Genomic DNA, 20,763 nt, shown 5'->3' on the forward strand with positions numbered 1-20,763 from the left:
GGCAGCAAAATTTCAGCAAAGGCATGCCATGCCAAGTGTAGCAGATGGGAACCTCTCTGGAAGGATGCTTCTATGTAGGAAGAGCACAGACTCCATAAAATGACCAATAGGAGACCTCTCTCTTAGTAATGGGGTAGTCAAAGCTAGCTTGACATGGAATTTGGGGAGAGGTACATTTGGTGAAGGTGGAAGAATTATATAATATACAAAATACCCCTCAATGTTTTTTGTTTTTGTTTTTGTTTTTTTTTTTTTCTGTAAAAAAATTGTAAAGGTCAACATATCAAAGAAAGGGACATTGGATAAGCCAAATATGTTATGGACACTCAAAATATTAGTTTGAACACATATGCAAAATGAAAAAAATCTAATATTTACACTATGATCTGCTGCAAAAGCCTAAGTTGAACAGAAAAGCTGAAGCAATTTCCTACTGACCCATAACTATCCTAAGCTGCTGAAGGTACCTTGTATTTGTACCCTCAACCAATATGTTCATTCTTTATCAATCCTCAGAGACATTTCTTGAGGTTTAAAGAATGGATGGATAGTGCCATAGTTTATGGTGAGAGATATAGACATCTCTGGAAAAGAATAGGTAAGGTCAGATACAAAAGATCCCTGGAGCAACCGAGTGTAATTTTTGTCCCCTGGAGGATACTTGTCAGTGTCTAGAAACATTTGTGTTGTCACAAATAGAGACTGACTCTTCTGGTGTCTGGTGAATAGCAGCCAGGTTTGCTGCTAAGCATCCTGCCATGTACATGACAACCCCCCACAACAAAGAAATACCAGGTCCAAATATCTATACTGTTGTGGTTGAGAAAACCCGACTTAGGAATTTAGGCTGTTTAAGTTGGAAAATAGTAAAACCTGTGCACAGAAAGAAATATAGTCTTCATGAAAGTTAAAGAACCTCAGACTTAAAGAAGAGAAGCTTTTGTCTCAAACTGGCAGACCCCTAGCATAAGATTGCATTCCAAACTGAGAAACCTTTTTTTCTGGTTTATGTGGGCCCCACAACTGAGTTAGGTACATAGAGTTGGTTAAGTCAAATCGCTTTCTTATTCTTTTCTTCCTTTGTTGGGAATAGAGTAGTTACTCAGTTCAGAAAAAGGTATATAGGCTGGTTGGTCACAAACTCTGCTTCTCAATCCTTCCCTCTGAAATACTAACTTAGATTAAATTTGTTTGAATTTTTTTTTAAGATTTTATTTATTTATTTGAAAGAGAGAGAGAGCGAAAGAGAGCATGACCTGGGGGAGAGGCAGAAGGAAAGGGAGAAACAGACTCCCCGCTGAGCAGGGAGCCTGATGCGGGGCCCCATCCCAGGACCCTGATATCATGACCATGAGCTGAAGGCAGATGCTTAACTGACTGAGCCACCCAGGCACCCCAAATTTGTTTGAATTTTTCCTCTTATTTATATTATTGAACATTTAGTTGAAAAATTTGGAGGTTAAGTAGCATGAAATGTGTGATGAGAAGGAGTTCTCTCTACTTTGTTTTTAAGGAGAGGAGGAGGCAGGAGCAGGATTCCAGATTTATTAAACATAAAATGGCTAAATTAAAGAGTCATTGAACTGTTTGAAGTACCTTTAGGAAGGCTGTATAATCAGGGTCCACTTCAATAATCTTCTGATCCATGTCTTATACCTCAGCAATTGTTATTCCTTTGCTCTCCTCTCTCTTTCATAGACAAGTTTCTCAATGGCTTTCTCTATCTACTTCATTAAGGGTGTAATTTATCCTGCTTCTGTTCAGATTTTTGGTAGGGAAGTTGACTGTTGCCTAAAATAATGTTTGAAAGAGAATAATGTCCTCACAGTAGCTTTAAACTTTTAAGTCTTTTTCCTGTGCATATGTTACTTCTTTATTTTAGTTCTTCAATATATTTTAATCATTTGAATCACAAGCATATTTTAAATAAGCAAGCACAAACAACATGTTTTGACTTGGAATAAATTTTTTCAAAGAACTCAAGGAAAAAAAAATGTTCCTAGGGTTAATGTTTAACCAGTTGTCAAATGATTTTATTGTCCTACATTGTTAGTCACAAAACGTGGTAGAAACTTTTTTTATGGTTGGACTCACAGAGTATTATCTGAGTCCTCTTGACACTGCCTTCCTAGACAGCCAGAAATAATAAAGCAACAGGTATTCCCATCTTTGAAGAATTAATAGAAATTAAAGTTACCACACAGCTTCTATTATATGTCAAGAACTTTTGTGTACAGAAAATATACTGGTGTCTTAAGAGTAGTTATAGGACAAAAATAGAAATACTCAGGAATTAGAGCTTATTTCAATGTTACTTCTAGATACAGGGTAGATATGTAAGTTAACTGATTTACAATAAGTAATAACTTTGTAATTTCACATATTTTCTATGTGATTATAATAATGAGTACTAGCTATATAATAGCTAATGGTGAATAAACTTAAATGATGAATATATTCAAAAACTCCTCTCACATTTAAAAATTTGATTTTATCTGGTTTTATACTATTACCAATTTATAAGAAGAGGAATGGAGGGAGTTTCAAGCATATATTTTATTGTTTCCTTTGTCTGCTTTCAGCAGAATTTTTATATCAGGTGATAAGTATAAGAAGTGACAACTTAATCTAAACTAGTGCAATCCTGTGAATAGTTGAAATGTTCGTAGTTAAAGAAACAAATATAAACACTTTCAGTATCTTAGAGAATATGCAGTTGCCAATAGATCCTCATTGATAATGAAACCAAAAAAAAGAGGGAAAAATCATGAAGTTTTTACATTTAAAATTTCAGGAAAAATCATTGGTGAAACTATTTTTTAAAAGTGTGGTTATTTACGTGAATCTCATTCATATTACATTTGGAATCTCTAAGAAGGAACTTTCCTCCCAAAGTGCTTGTTGGCCAGAATTAGAGCCATGTCTGCAGATAGCCTAAGGCTAAATACCTAAAAAGAGGTATCAAAAGTAGATGTGAAACAAACTGAAGGCATAGCTTTCATGCCCATTTTCTGGGGAACCCAGAGTATGGTTGGGTGAATATAGGCACTCCAAATATGCCATGTTCTACTCCCTAGAACCTATCAATTTTATCTTACACGGAAAAAGACTCTGAAGATGTGATTAAGACAAGGATTTAATATGATGTTATCCTGGATTATCCAGATGTGCGTGATGTAATCACAAAGATCCTTATAAGAGGGCTATAGAACAAGTCTGCGACCAAGAAAGTGATGTGATGATGGGAGCAGAGATTGGAACATTGTTCTTTGAAAGTATAGGGACTGCCCATGAGCCGAGCAATACAGGCAACCACTAGAAGGTGAAAAAGGCAAGGAAACTGACTTTCCCCTCAGAGCCTGCAAAAGCAGCTAGCCTACCTGAAACTTTGACTATCCAAGTAGGACTGATTTTGGACTTGAAACCTTCAGAAATATAAGAGAACAAGTGTTTTCAACTACAGGGTTATAGTTATTTGTTATACCAGCAACGGGAAAGAAAACAGAGAGATTTCAAGAAAATTTATTTTTAACACAAAAATTTGCTAGCTGAAAATGATTAGAGAAGCTCCTTAACTGAACACATAAGTTCAAATATAAGAATGGTAATAGGTCCTCTCCAAAAGATACACATGAAACACAGAAATAAGTTATTCTAGATTTATTCTTAGAGGCCATTTCTTGTGTTAGTTGACATTTAGGACTGTCTGTAACTAATTGACACAGATGAATCAGTGCAGGTCAGAAAAAAAAAGAAGAAGAACAAGATGATTGGTTGGTTCTGCATGTTGGAAGAAATGGAAATTGGTTAAAATTCTGTGTTTACTTTGAAATGGTGGACATGCTTGTGGGTCCATTTGTCACCTGCTTAAGGAAACAGCAGGCATGCTCGTAAAGTGAGATCTTGTCTTTTAACATTTTGCTCTCCCATTACTCACTCAGACAGGAATAGCCCCTGCTAATGTAGCCTGCATGTGTACGTGACTTACTAATTTATCACCCACACCAGGATACATTGGAGAATTAAATGGGGTTCTATCAGTTACTTGTCTGGTATAACAGGCATTGAACCAGGGCTGGTTTATACATAGAATACTGTTTAGCTGGTATTCTTCCCCAATATGAACATCTAATTTTTATAAATTGTGATCTATATGATCCTGATATTATCATTAACAAATTATGAAATAATGTTTGACCTAGCACTCTAAGAAACCAGTGAAAGCATTAATTAAAAATGAGGTGATCAACACTACAAAGTGAGAATGATATATAATTTACAATACAGCCAACATCTTGTTGATGGATGTAATCACAGGTAATCACAGATGCCCATGGGTTAACTTTCATTCTTCCACAATAAGTTTTGGTGAAAGCCTTAGTCAGGTCTCTATGGAAACTGTCTCCACCCTTCTTTTTCATCTCAGGTTTTGTAGCCTCCTTAATTGTGCCGTGCCGCTCGTTGTTCTCATTGAAATAATACTTACTGAAAAACTACTTTGTAGAAATTCTGTACCTAGGCATGCACTGCTGAGCAAGACAGGCCTTGGTCCTATCTCAGGCTTTGTAATAGTCACTCAAAGTTTAGGTTTGATGATTGTATCCGCCTATTTTAAGGAAGGCTTAAAAAGGAATGAAATTTTGCCGTTTGCAAAGACGTGGATGGATCTAGAGACTGTTATACTAAGTGAAATAAGTCAGTCAGAGAAAGACAAATACCATATGATTTCACTCGTATGTGAAAGTTAAGAAACAAAACAAATGAACATATGGGGACAAAAAGAGAGGCAATTGAAGAAACAGACCTTTAACCCTCGGAGAACAAACCGAGGGTTACTAGAGGGGAGGTGGACGTGAGGATGGTTTCAATAGGTGATGGGTATTCAGGAGGGCGCTTCTTGTGATGAGCACTGGGTGTTGTATGTAAGTGATGAACCACTAACTTCTACACTTGAAACCAATATTACATTGTATGTTAACTAACTGGAATTTAAAGAAAAATTTGGAGAAAGAAAAAAAAGGATTATTTCCTCAAACTTACAGCAAGAGACACAAATGGACAGATAGACAGACACTTAAGCATACTTAAATATATACTTAATGTTAAATATATTTCCTACCTCCTTTCCCCGGCTCTTCATAATCTTTTCTTTTTTTTAAGGTTTTATGTATTTATTTTTAAGCTTTTTTTTTTAGATTTTATTTATTTATTTGACAGAGAGAGAGAGAGAACACAAGCAGGGGGAGTGGCAGACAGAGGGAGAGGGAGAAGCAGGCTCCCCACTGGGCAAGGAGCCCTATGTGGGACTCGATCCCAGGACTCTGGGATCATGACCTGAGCTGAAGGCAGACACTTAACTGATTAAGCCACCCAAGGGCCCCTTCTTCATAATGTTTTCTTACCTGAATGTAAGATTGGACAGAAAAGTTCAGGAAATGAGAATAGCATGCAGATGAATGCTCACAAAAGGAATGTTGTAGGTCCTCAAAGAATAGGAGTGGCACTATTTTTGTTGGTTGTCGCAATTGTATTTTGAATAGGTTTACTATTAGCAAATCTGGGTCAGTCCATATTATTCTTACATCTGTTATAAGAACAAAGAAAGGCATTTGCTTCAATTCTATGCCAGTTACTAATTTTTCTCAGCCTAGTAGTCACCTGAAGTCCTAATTCTTTATCTTTCTAGATGCCCTTCACAAAGTTAGTATGTTTTTGCAAGCAATCTTTCTTAATTTACAAAAATCCCTTCTGACAATATGCTGATGACTAGAACTCTTTACAATGAGGTGCAAAGTTTAATTACATAATTGGAACAAAAAGGCTTAATATGGACTGTCACCCAGTTAAATTTTCTTGCAAGGAAAATTAAAATTACTCATCTCATTTAAACAGTGAATATAGAAATCAGGATACATAAATTAAATTTCAGTTTTAAAAAACTAGGTGCCTCTCTTACTGTCTTACTCTGCAAAGTTCTAATTTGCCAACCACTTCTTTTTAATTCTATTCTATCTCTTTCATAATGATTTTAAGAACTCATTGGTGTTATCCAAGGTGAATGAGCTGAACTTTAAAATGAACCTGTTTGACCCATAGAAGCACATTGTCCCTAATTTCCTCATTAAAACCCTGATTAAAAAGGTAAATACAAGAAAGACGTGAAGGAATTATGAAATTATCTAGAATCACCCCTAAAGAGGATGCCATGGTGAATTTTAGTATTTTTAATATGGTACAATTTGATCTTTTTTATGAGGACCAAAAGTTAAAATCTTATACTCATATCTACCCACTTATGAAAATATATTCAGTAGCTTATTAGGGAAAATATTTAAGTTGCTAGATATAAAAGTAAAATCAGTGAGGTAGAAATTGATTATAAAAAATGATACAGGAAAAACTCTGTTTTTGGGGGGGAAAGATTTACTTCAGTATTTTTTTTTTTTTACAGATGGAGAAGATAGTTACACAAATGTTTAATTTAAATATTTAGTTAAATAGAAAAATGTTACTACAGTCAAGTTGAAATAATGTAACAAAATACTACAAAATTTGATTTATATTAAAACAAATAAATGAGTAAATATTAAATTATTTTCCCATTACTTATTTAAGCAAAAAAGAATATTTGAATCACTCAGTCTGTTAAAAATGTATTCTTCCTGGGATGGCAACCTTATCATATAAATATGTCTGATTATACCCAAAAAATAACATCAAATGGAAAATTTTAAATGCTGTGGAAACAAAATTAATACATTTTTTTAAGGAGTTGAGAGTTTGTTCTTTCTCTAGAAAAGATGAAGTTTAACTACAGCAAAAAAACAAAACAAAACGAAACAACTGTGGAGTGAATATAAGTTAGTTGAAAAGTAAAGCTGAAGCTGTTTAATTAATTAAATGATTGTTTTATTTAATGTACTCATAAAAAGTTTGATCGGAATTTATCTGGGATGAAAATTTTAATAGGGGCTTTGATTTTCCACAGTGATTTGTTTGATCACAGTATAAGACAAATGAATGTAATCTAGTCTGTGAAAGACAGGTGAAGATAACAAATTAAAAAAGGGAATTTTAACATTACTGTAAATGTTAAAGATAACCATTTCTTCTCTCTCTCAGACTATCAGATACATTCCTGAAATTGAATATAATTTGGCATTCAAGGCCATAAAATGTGTGAGAGACTATCACTGGAGTTTAGTATCTTCGTTAAATTCATTTTTAGCCTAGTAGCCAGAAGTTGATTTAGGAGCAAAGATAATCAGATTATTTTCATAGTTCTTTGGAACCGATTGAACATAAAAGAATTACTTCACTCTTTGAAGATTTTCCATGCATTTTTTTAATTTTCTTCATTTAGTTTAAAGCAATGATAGGAGTTTAATAATAGACACTGTGTTTGAGAGATTTAGAAAGTAAAGTCCTTTAGAGGGAATAAATACATTAAGGAACAGGATCGCCTTGGAGAATATTACAGTTTATCCATCCTGACATTGAATGCTGATATAGAATAATTTTACAAAATCTATATGTTTAAGAATGGGAAGAGAGGGAGAGGTTGGAAGATGACAGCAGAGAAGGAGTAGGAGAACCCTAGGCTTGCCCCATCCCATGAATACAACTAGGTAACTATCAAATCATCCTGAATACCCCAGAAATTGCCCTGAAGACTGACAGAACAAACCCCAAAACTAAAGATAGAGAAGAGGTTATATCAAAGAAGGCTGGAAGTACGGAGGAGACAGGGTTGAGGAGAGAAATGGATCTTGGCCCTTGTGGTGGGAAGGGAGCTACAGTCATGGAGAAGGGCAAGAGACAGACTAATTCACATGGGAGCTCATTAGGAAAAGGAATCCCCATAGCAATTGGCTTGGAAATCAAGAGGGGCCAAATTTTGTGACTTCTGGCAATCAGCAGGGCTTAAAGCCTAGAGTTTTAAAGGTCGGAGTTGGCTGGGATAGAGCCTGGAAGGCATTGTGCTGCTCTTGGAGAAAAGGTAGGGTGAACAGCAGGAACATACAGTGTGGAAACAGCGATCTGAAGAGTGCCTAGGGCACACCATAGGGGAGCTTATTTGCTCATCCCCAAGCACATCCCAGAGAGGCTGAGTCCACAAAGACATCCCTCTAGGAACAAAGGAACTGGCTGGTAACATTTTATTCCCCCACCCCTCAGCATAAGCACAGGACCAAGTGTTTGAACAGCACAGTGTCTACCTAACTTGCTTACAACAAACCCTCCTACCCCTACTACCCATGCACCCCCACCCCTGCCCAGTGCTCTGGTGGACAACCCTTCCTAGTCTTGCTTGTCTCAGACCCAGCACAGCAGACTGCCTCCTGCAGAAGACTGGCCCAAATCCTTGTTCACACCATCAGTGTCTCTTGACATGAAAGTTGTGTGTAGCTGTGATTCCAGCTGCAGTGGCAACAGGTCTCATTTCAAAGACCAGACCACACCTAGTTAAAATGCACCTCATTCAGGCCAGGGACCAAATGCTGCCTATAACAGGCAAAGAGAGGTCTGCAGATAACTGGCCTGAAGGATAAAGTGGCCAAGCACAACAACAAAGCGCAGGCAGCACACACTGGAGACACTCCAAGAAGCACTGTGCTCTCTGAAATAGGGGACACTACACAGCATGCTGCCACAGGACCTCTTCTTCATTAAGGTCATTACCCTCAAGAACAGGCAATGTACCGACTTTCCTAACACAGCAAAAGAGGCACAGAGACTTAGACAAAATGAAAAAACAGAGAAATTCATTGCAAATCAAAGAGCAAGACAAGGCCAGGGCCAGATATCTAAAGGAAACAGATGTAAATAACATACCTGATAGAGAATTTAAAGTAATGATTATAAAGATGCTCACTGGGGGTCCCTAGGTGGCTCAGTCAGTTGGGCACCCAACTCTTAATTTCGGCTCAGGTCATGATCTCAGGGTTGTGAGTTCAAGCCCCATATCAGGCTCCACCCTCTGCAGGGAGTCTGCTTGAGATTCTCTCTCCCTCTCTCTCTGCCCCTCCCCCTGACCTCTCTCTCCCTCTCTCAAAATAAATTAATAAATAAATCTTTAAAAAATATGAAGATACTCATTGGAATTGAGAGAAGAATGGAGAATATCAGTGAGACCATTGACACAGGTAAGGAATAACAGCAGAGACAAAGGGCTCAAAAACTGAAATCAGAAACACACTTGATGGAATGAATGGCAGGCTGGAAGAAGCAGAGGAATTAAATAATGACCTGAAAGACAGAGTAATGGAAAGTAATCAAGCTGATCAAAAAAGAGAAAAAGCATTATGCAGAACAATAGACTTAAAGAACTCAGTGACTCCATCAAGCATAATAATATATATTATATAATATATATATATATTATATATAGTTTCCTATAATTTAGCCATAAAAAAGAATGAAATCTTGACATTCACAATGACATGAATGGAGCTAGACAGTCTAATTCTGAGTGAAATATGTCAGTAGGAGAAAGACAAATACCATATGATTTCACTCACATGTGGGATTTAAGAAACAAAACAAATGAGAAAAGGGGAAAAAAAAGAGAGAATGAGAAATCAAGAAACTGTTAATCATAGAGAACAAACTGGTAGTTACCATGGGGAGGGGGGAGGGGGGAGGAAAGAGGGGATAAGTTAAATAAGTGATGGGGATTAAAGATGCACTTGTTATGATGAGCACTGGATGCTGTATGGAATTGTTGAATCACTCTATCGTATGCCTGAAAGTAATATAACACTATGTGTTAGCTAACTGAAATTAAAATACTTAAAAAAAAAAAAACACAAAATGTGAAAAGCCAAAAAAAGGGAGGGGGTATCACTTGCTAAGTAAATGTTTTAAAGGGCATCTGGGTGATTCAGTCATTAAGCATCAGATCTTGATTTCAGCTCAGGTCAAGATCTCAGGATTCTGAGATCTCTTTGCCCCTTCCATGTTCTCTCTCTCTCTCTCTCTCTGTCTCTCAAAATAAATAAATAAAATCTTTAAATACATATTATTTATTTTATAGATATATATTATTATATATTTACATACATGTTTATATTAAATTTATATTTATAAATAATTTTGTTTATTGTATAATTATATAAATATGTATTTATATAATACAATCATTATTTATATTGCATTATATATGTATTTATATATATTCATATGTTTCATATAAATTTAATTTTTCTTCATTCCAAAATAGTAAAATATACTTAGGCATATTTTTTTCTCACAGCTTTTTTGGGATGTAATTGTCCTATAATGTTGCTTAAGTTTGTGTACAATATAATGATTTGATACATGTGTATGTTATAAAAAAATTGCCACAATAAGGTTTGAAAATACATCCATCATCTCTCATGTAGTTACAATATTTGTGTATGGGTATTGAGAAGTTTTAAGGTTTACTCTCTTAGCAACTTTCCAATATGAAGAATATTGTTAACTATAGGCACTATTATATATAATACATCTTAAGAATTTATTCATCTTATAACTGGAAGTTTGTACCTTTGACAACCTTTGCCCATTTTCCCAACACCCCCTAAGGCAACACCTATCTGCTGTTTCTTTGAATTTTATGGGTTTTTTTTTGTTTGTTTTGTTGTTGTTGTTTTAAAATTCCACACAAAAGTGAGATCATGCAGTATTTGCCTTTCTCCGACTTCTTTCATTTAACATAATGCCATCAAACTTCATCTATATTGTCTCAAATGGCAGGGTTTTTTTGTTTTTTTTTTTTTATGGCTGATATATATATTATACATGTATATGTATATTTTTTTCTTTTTTCATTCATCCATCAATGGACACGTTTCCATGTCTTGCCTGTTGTGAATAATGCTTCAATGGACACAGAGATGCATATAACTCTTTGAGGTAGTGGTTTCATTTGCTTTGTGTACATACCTAGAAATGAGATTGCAGGATTATATGGTAGTTCTATTTTTAATTTTTTGAAGAAACTTTATACTGTTTTCCATAGTGAAGATTTCAATTTACATTCACATTGACCACCATACAGGTTTCCTTTTGTCCATATTCTCAACAACACTTGTTATCTCTTCTAACAATAGCCATTCTAATAGGTGTAATGTAAGGTGATACGTCATTGTGGTTTTGAATCACATTCTCCTGATGATTAGCAATGTTGAGAACATTTTCATGTATCTATTGGCCATTTGAATCTCTTTGGAAAAACGTCTATTCAGTTCTGTTGCCCATATTTTAATGGAATTATTTTTTTTTTTCTGTTGAATTACTTGAGTTCCTTATATATTTTGGACATCAATACCTGTATCAGCTATGTGATATATCAGGTATTTTCTCCCATTCCAAAGGTTGCCTTTTTTTTTTTTTTTTGGTTTTATGTAGTCCCACTTGTTTATTTTGCTTTTGTTGCCTATGCTTTTGGGATCATATGCCTGAAATAACTGCCAAGACCAATGTCAAGAAGTTTTGCCTTGTTTTCTTCTAGGACATCTTTGTTTTTGGTCTTTATTTACGTTTTTAATCCATTTGCGAGTGGTAGAAGTATCCAGTTTCATTCCTTTCTATATGAATATTCAGTTTTCCCATTACCCTTTATTGAAGAGACTATCTTTACCCCATTGAGTATCCTACCTCCTTTGTCAAAATTTAGTTCACCCTATATGCATGGGTTTATTTCTGGGTTCTCTGTTATGTTTCACTGATCTGTCTGTTTTAATACCGATACCATACTATTTTGAGTTCTATAGCATTGTAGTATAGTTTGATATCAGGAAATGTTATGCCTCTAGCATCATTGTTTCTTTCTCAGGATTGGTTTTCTCCCTATAGCTTTGGCTATTTGTGGTCTTCTATTCTATATGAATTTAAGACCTTTTTTTTTTTTTTTTTTTTTTCTGTAGTGCTACTGGAATCTTTATAGGGATTACAATGAATCTATAGCTGGCTTTGGACAATATGGACATTTTAATAATATTAATTTTTCTAATTCATGAACACAATATCTTTCCACTTACTGTGTCTTCTTCAATTTCTTTCATCCATGTCTTATAGTTTTTAGTGTACAGATCTTTCATCTTCTTGGTTATATTTATTCCTGAGTTTCTTGCTGCTTTTGGTTCTATTGTAAATGGGGTTTTCTTTATTTAAGATCATTCCTTGTTAGTGTATAGAAACACAACTGATTTTCGTATGTTGATTTTGTATCCTGCAACTTTATTGAATTTGATAATTATTATTTCTAAGTTTAAAATTTTTTTTAATATATATATAAGATCATGTCATCTGTGAACAGACATAATTTTACTTCTTTTTTTCCCCCCCAATTTGCATGCCTCTTCGTTCTTTTTATTATCTAACTGCTGTAGCTAGGACTTCTAGTAGTATGTTAAATGAGAGTGGTGAGGTTAGGCACTCTTGTTCCTGATATTAGAAAAAAAGCTTTCAAACTTTTACCATGGAATATGATGTTAGCTGTGTGCTTGTCATATGTGGTCTTATCATGTATGTTGAGATCCATTTCCTCTATACCCATTTTGTTGAGAGTTTTAACATAAATGGATGCTGAATTTTATCAAATGCCTCTCATGCATCTATTGTGATCACCACATGATTTTTATCTTGCATTTTATTCATGTGGTATATCAGATTAATGATTTGCATACATTGAACCATCCTTGTAACCCAAACTGATGAATTCTACTTGATCAGTGATGTATTATTTTTTAAGGTGGTGTTGAATTTATTAATATTTTGTTTAGAATTTTTGCATCAAGACTCATTAAGATATTGGCCAGTAGTTTTCTTTTCTTGGTATGAGGGAAATGCGGGCCTCATGAAATGAATTTGAGAGTGTTTCCTTCTCTTTCATTTTTTGGAAGATATTGAGAAGAATTGGTATTAGTTCTTTAAAAGTTTGTTAAAATTCACCAGTGAATCCATCTGGTCCTGGTAAATTCTTTTTTAGAAGGTTTTTGATTACTGACTCAATCTCCTTTCACTCTATTTTTCTGTTCAAATTTTTAAATTCTTCATGGTTCAGTCTTGGTCAGTTATATGTTTCTAGAAATTTTTCCACTTCTTTTACGTTGTTCAATTTGTTTGCATTTAATTATTCATAGTAGTCTATTATGATACTTTTTGTTTGTAAGGCGTAAATTGTAGTATCTCCATTATCATTCATAATTTAATATATTTGGGCTTCTTCCCCACCCCTCTTGTTTGGTCTAGCTAAACATTTCTCAATTTTAGTTATCTTTCATGGAACCAAATCTTAGTTTTGTTAATGTTTTTTATTGTTTTTCTATTTTCTATTTTATTTATTTCTGCTATAATTATTATTTCTTTTTTTTTAAAAGATTTTATTTATTTATTTGACAGAGAGAGAAACAACCAGAGAGAGAGGGAACACAAGCAGGGGGAGTGGGAGAGGAAGAATTTTAGGCAAGTAGCCTCATGTGGGGCTCCATCCCAGAACACCGGGATCACTCCCTGAGCTGAAGGCAGACGCTTAACGACTGAGCCACCCAAGTGCCCCTGCCATAATTATTATTTCTTTCCTTCTGCTAACTCTTGTCTTAATTCATCCTTCATTTTCTAGTTCCTTGATATATAAAGCTAGGTTGTTTATTTGAGATTTTTTTTTCTTAATGTATACATTTATCACTATACACTTACCCTTTAGAACTGGTTTTGCTGCATCTGTATTTAAGCATCTTTTCCATTTTCATTTATCTCAAGATATTTTTTTAAATTTCTCTTTAATATCTTTTTTTAATCTATTGTTGCATTGTTTAACTTCCATATATTTATAAATTTTCTAGCTTTCCTCCTATTACTGATCTGTAGTTTCACACCATTATGGTCAGTAAAGATACTTGATATAACTTCATTCTTCTTGACTTTGACTTGTTTTGTAGCCTAACATATGATCTATGCCTATTCTGCTGCTGTTGAATGTAATATTCTGTTAGATGCATTTCATCTATAGTTTGGTTCAAATCTGCTGTTTTTTTAATAGATTCTCTGAATGGATCTATTCATTGTTTAGAGTGTGGTATTAATGTCCCCAAGTTTATTGCATTGTTATTTATTTCTCCCTTTAGCACTTTTAGTGTTTGCTTTATGTATTTGGGTGCTACAATATTAGGTGCATAAATATGTATAGCTCCTGTATCTTCTTGATAGGTTGACCCCTTTATCATTATATAACCATCTTTGTCTCTTTTGACCATTTTTTGGTCAAAGTCTACTTTGTCTGATGTAGCTGCCCCCACTATCCTTTGGTTACTAATTGATTGAAATATACTTTTCCATCCCTTCACTCTGTCTACATGTGTCCTTAAAACTATGTTAAGTCTCGGGGCGCCTGGGTGGCTCAGTCGTTAAGCATCTGCCTTCGGCTCAGGGCATCATCCTGGCGCTCTGGGAGTGATCCTGGCATTCTGGGATCGAGCCCCACATCAGGCTCCTCTGCTGGGAGCCTGCTTCTTCCTCTCCCACTCCCCCTGCTTGTGTTCCCTCTCTCACTGGCTGTCCCTCTCCCTGTCAAATAAATAAATAAAATCTTAAAAAAAAAAAAAAAAACTATGTTAAGTCTCTTGTAGGAAGTATATCATTGGATATTTTCTAATTTTTTTTCCTTTAAAAATCATTATATTTCTTTAAACCAGGTAAAATAAGATTTAATAAAAATAAATAAAATGTGAATGGTTTATTAGTAGTAGTTCAAAAAGGATGAGTGAAAAAGAAATAGCAATGGAAGGAGAGGGTCACAAAAATAAGAACACTTTAGATTTATAAGATCCTGTATTTCAAAGTTTTGTGATAATATTTCTGTTGTGTCAGTTAACAATTGCACCAATACTTCTTCTATTGAAGTGTTAATTAAAAACAAAAATAAAGTAGAAGTTGATGGGGTTCGAAACCCAAATATGTAGTTTTATGTCCTAGCCTTATGAAAATCGAGGTGTATAGATTTAAAACAGACAAAAGCTCTTAGTTGTTGTCTTTTTATCTGAAGTATAGAACAGAATATAAGACTTACCCTACCAAGGCTATTGAGTATTCAAATGAAATGAATTAAATAAAATAATGCTTTTGAACACATTTGAAGAATGGTAAAGTTTATATGTGTGGTAAAATTGTATCTCTCATACACACACAAAGAGAGAGAGAGATGGAGTACCCTTTATCCCTATTAGTAATATATTTATTATATAAAGGGAAAAACATTTCTATGTATTCTTACACAGTTTATAAAAACTGATAAATGCTTAAAATAAATATAAATAGAATCACCAGGGAATATAGATCTTGCAGTCTTATGTATAAGGCATGATTTAGGGATATAGTTTCTTTGAAAGAGAGAAGTTAAAGATACTTAATGCAACAAGAGAAGCAGGATATCTAAAAGAAATCATTATCTAGCTAGGAAATGTGGCTGTTAAGATAATAAATCAACATCCAGAGTTGTTTTTAAAGCTTCTTTATACTATCAATCAAGATCAGTCTCCCTTTATAAAAAAGGGAAAAGCCTTAAGGAAAGCATCATCAAATACATTTGGCATATGAGATGTTAAATCAGTAGGTTAGGAGTATAACATTTTTATGAATATGTATTTTGTGTCAATCAAATAAAAGTCACAAAACTTTGGTACTGCAAAATTTGCTCCTTTCTGATGTAACATATACTGACATGTGATGTAAGAAAAAAGAAAAAAGAAAAGAAAAAGAAAAGATTGCTTTCCTTTTTATGGACAATTCTCTTGATTTCCTTGCTTCTTTTTACTGCCATTGTGAAACTACTTCATCATTGTCTTAATTTCACTCTTTGCTTACCAAAATATGCTCTCACAAGCTTATCGAAGTTCAAAGTCAGTTCAAGTTTAGTTTTCTAATATGTGCCAGTTAATTAGTTCACTGTCAACAGCAAGATAGATGTTCACTTCCAAATCCATGTTTGTGTATCCCCGCCCCCAGCACCCCACTCACTTTCAAAAGAAACAGTATAAATGCTGAATTGTTTGCCATTTTCAAGTTTTATTTTCTGTATGTATTTTATTAGCAATTTATAAATGGCAATAAATTTATTTACTGCAATAAATGTAATATTAATTTTCTTATAGAAATATGACCTATATATTTTGTAGAATAAGGGCAAATTTAATACAGTTGATAGATATTTCAAATTTGAAACAATCCTCAGAAAATGACTTTAGTCTCACTTCTAGGTAGAGGAAACTTTGGTAAGAGTGCTAGGTAAGTGATGCTGTGGTGATTAACCCCCCACAAACACACAGGTGCATACACACACATTTCAGAGGCCTAAAACAACAGAAGATAATTTCTGTCATCACATGCCAGCTGCAGCTCTGTTCCTCATTCTCATTCATTTTAGGAATAATACTTTGAATATATAATCTACTGAGGGTAACTAACCATTGTAGAGGACTGAGTGCCTTCATTGGACACAGGAATTTCAATACTAACAAAGTCAAGTCCCAGGCAAACAGTTGAGTTGGTCACCCTAAATCCACTCTGCCGCAAAAGTTTAACCCATTTTATATAAAAGAGTCATATTTCTATTTCATGGACGAAGGTTGAAACTTATGATTGCTGAGAAATCCACTTCCAGACTGCAACAGATTTTCTAACACATATTTGTTACCTAATACATGAATTCAATGAAGGGAATTAAAACTAAGGATTTATTTTAAAGCATTAATTCCAAGAGTTAATTTGGGGAGATTAAAAAAAAATAGGTAAGTGAGAGTTTCCATGTAAATGTTTTTTAATACTCATGGGACGAAATAAAACTGATGGAGAAAAGTTAATATTACCATGTTATTTGAGGTCACTGTAAAACTTTAGGTAACCTAATGGCAGAGAGGACCATTCATCCTACTGGAAATTAACTTCAGTGTAAGAGAGAGGCCACTTTTTAGTAACTGAATTTTACAGAGACACTGATTTGGTCAGACAAATTATGCTGAATCATTAAGTCTTCCTATTTAAGTTTATGAGAACTAAGAAAATAGTGTTTTAATAGGCAGTGAGTATTATATTAGTCACCATGTCCACACGAATTCAGACTACTTTTCCTTAATTAATTAATCAATTAATCTTTCAGATTATTTCTCATCTTTAGTGTTGATTCCAGTTAGTTATATGGTCATTTATGAATTAATATAGAGACTTCTACTTTAAGATTCATATTTTGTCTAGCTATTAGGAAATTGTATTGTAAATCCATGTAAAAAGCCATGTCATCATGGCTTGAAATAATGACTACAAAGATGAATTAGTGTAGTAACTGCAATAAAGGAAATTGCAGATGTTTGTGATTCTCCGTGCCCCATGACTCAGCTGTCCTGCCCTTTGCCAATGTAGGGGAATTTGCTCATTGAAAGCTCGGTGGATTAGAAATTAAAGTAGGGTATGCTCTAAACAGAATATGTAATAGTAGTCTGTCCCCCGGGCTTAAATTTATCTTATTGGTTTATGCCATTCTAAAACCTCAGTAAAGTAGCATATATTAAAATTTAATGATGGCTTGAGTATGACTTGAAATTGTTTAAATTTTATTAATTCCATTGTGGATGTAACCAGATATGAATTCTGGTTTGAAGATACTAGGGATCACCATAGACAAATTATATTATTAGAAAATATGAAATACAAATTTTTAAACTCAACAAATTCTAACAATACCTTGGCATTTCATGGTATTAATACTATTGGTTCACCTGTGCTTTAAATAGTATATCTCTTAATACCATAGGTACTTTTAATTTGTAATATACCTATATGTATATGTACACATACCACAAAAATTGTTATCGGTTCATTAAGACAAAAAGCCCAATTAACTTAGGTCTGGGTGGAAGCGGAACACGTAGGTCTCAGAAACTGGATAATCATTATGCCATTTCTCTGATTGGCTTTCTCCTGGAGAAGGTATGGGTACTAAGTGGAGCATCCCTTGGCACTGTGATGTACCTTCAGTTAGGGGAGCAGCCTTGGGCTTCTCTGGAGGCACTGACTGGCCTGGTGCTCTGGGCCTCATGACTGTCATAAACAATCGTTGGAGGGGCAGCTCTGTGCTGGGTCATGTAAGAAGCTCTGGTGTCAGTCAGAGCAGTTGACACACTTGTTTTAAATCTATCTGACCCTTGGCATTTGGTCAGAGTACCTCATGGTGCCCTACTAGTTAGGAACTCCTTCTGGCTACAATGGGATCCCTCATGGTCATGGTGTCTATCCCATCCTCAGGCTGTGTGCTCAACAGGACAAAAACCCAGGCTAATACACATTAGGAAAACAGAGTGTAAGGGACTATTGTAGATTGAGGAATGAATCAATCTAGCCAAAAGAATATCTCATAGGTATTTTGAACATGAACATGATGAAAGATGGTACAGAAAGAGAAGTTAAAAGAATAAAAGAAATAAGCAAAGGTAGCATAAAAGATATGTCTTATAAACTTTATTAATTGGTACTTTTAGAAATCAGCTGTTTATAAACAAAATACTTATAAAACATATTTCAACAAGATGTATATCATTTCGTATTGCTTCCTTTTCTAGTATGTATGCACTTTAGAGTGCACGAGATACTGGTGTTGTCTTATGAAGAATGTTTGCTTATTTCATCTGTACCCCTGCTACTGTGGTACCATCAGCTATGATATTTGCCAAGATGAAGTCCATCCTCTTCCTCAATTTAAATATCTGTGGCAACTGGGATTTAAAGGTAATCCAATTAAATTTTTTTTAATATCCCTAATCACCTCAAGAATTTTGCTCGGTGCAAGATATATAATAATGAAGAAAAATAGAGCTATTCCCTACTCTTGTAGATCTATTTTTTGGAGAGGAATTATTGGGCACATACAATAAGCATATAATTGTAAATTGAAATAAAATGTTCCTACGGAAAGAAATAGCCTCTCATGAAAGCTTATAATTAAAGGAAAAAGAAAAAAGAAAAAAATATGGACAATTGGAAGAGTAAGTTGGGAGGTCAGATAAGGTTTCCACTATACAATGACCTTTGAGCAGAGATACAGAGAATGAAGCCAGGGTAGAGAAGTTGGAGAAGAGTGTATTTTAGTTTGAGGGAATTATATTTTTAAAAACACTGTGTTTCAAAGGATACAATGTTCCAGTTATGCAAGATAAAGCAGTTTTGAAATCTGTACAACATAGGGCCCATGATTAATGGTAACATACTGTATATTTAAAATTTTGCTAAGAGGGTAGATCTTATATGAATTGTTCTTATCACAAAAGAAAACAAACAAGATAAACAACAAAAAACCAAAGTGGGTGGGAAGAAAGTTCTAGAGGTTATGGATAAGTTTATGCATTGATTTTGATTATAGTTCACAGATGTATACATAACTCCAAACACACCAAGTTGTATACATTAATATCTACAACTTTTTATATGTCAATCATACCCCCTATAAAGTGGATTTAAAAAAAACTTCCACTAAATTGGAAGAGGTGAATCCTTTGAAGACCTGGCTGGATCTCTGAGAACAAGAATAGAAATAAGATCTGGGAAGAGGGTCATGCCAGAACTAAAATGCTGGGTTAAATATTTATATTGTTATTCTAAAAGGAGTAGAAAGTCACTGTTGAGTTTGACACATTTAAAAAACAATCAAGTGGAGAAATAGATTGGAGAATAGAAAATTGATAGAGTTAGTTGTATGTTAGTCATCCTGTGAAGGGGTGGAAGCTTGAAATACATGGAAGTTCTTGTTTATGAAGTAAATACAGACAGCAAGTGACAGAGGTGTCAATGGGAATCCTAGTTTTCTGGCTTTAAACACTTGAAATAATCCCAACACATTTTATTAAATATGTTTTTAATTGTTTTATGCAATGACAGTCCTTATTTCAAAGTCTATTTTGATGAACATAATTTTCTGTTCTATGATTACACTTTGTATTATTTGACTTAGCTCATGCAAATTGATCCACATTCTTAAAACTGTATCATACTTCAGTTAAATCTTTTAAAGACTATTTCCTCTGTCAATGATATTTTGGCATTATAGTTTATCAACAACCAGCAAATGAGTAGATTTGATATGTCTGTTCTCAACTAATGGCTTATTTTATTCAACTGACAACAGCTGCACTTACAGCACTACTATTACATTAAAACAGTGATGGAGTAAACTAACAATTAGCTTCTTAGACAGTAGATGTGATAATTTATTTCGTTATGCTCTAAAATGATATTCCGGAGAGTTAACAACCCCTAATGACAGAATAGTTATCGGTTCATTAAGCAAATCACAAAGTGGTAGAAGAGAGCAATGACTTGTTGATTATTTTATGTCAGTGCTAAAAGGAACTTAGGAGATTGTGTTATGAATACTTGCTATTTAAAAAATGACACAAAACAAGCAAACAAGAACAACTGAGGTTAGAGAAGTCACCTCATTTATCTGGTCTTAGGACTATTTAGGGATTATGCTAGTTTAGTGGTTTTAAATGTTGGCCACATATTCTAATCACCAGAGGAACTTTTTTAAAAACCTTCCACCGCTGGGCTCCCATTACAGAACAATCAAAGTGGAACTGTAGTGAGGTGGACGTAGAAACTTGGAAAGGCTCCCCAGATGCTTTCAATGTGCAGTATGAGAAACATAATTTACTGTTCCCAGCCAAATCAGTGCATGGCCTTCAGGGCCTGCATCATTGTTATAATTGATTTTCCTTTGTCTCAAAGTAGAAA

General features: G+C 34.3%; 1 protein-coding gene across 1 annotated transcript in view; it reads left to right on the forward strand.

Moving 5' to 3' along the window:
* The window catches only part of EYS (EGF-like photoreceptor maintenance factor), a 1,472,906-nt gene that overhangs the window by 104,076 nt on the left and 1,348,067 nt on the right, over positions 1–20,763 (forward strand). Inside the window, 1 exon segment of the mRNA XM_087856898.1 lies at positions 18,597–18,762. Within this exon segment, the coding sequence (XP_087713024.1) occupies positions 18,597–18,762 (166 nt within the window).

Source organism: Ursus americanus, chromosome 29, assembly GCF_024610735.1.
Source record: "Ursus americanus isolate L20-20 chromosome 29, mUrsAme1.1.p, whole genome shotgun sequence".
Lineage (NCBI taxonomy): Eukaryota > Metazoa > Chordata > Mammalia > Carnivora > Ursidae > Ursus > Ursus americanus.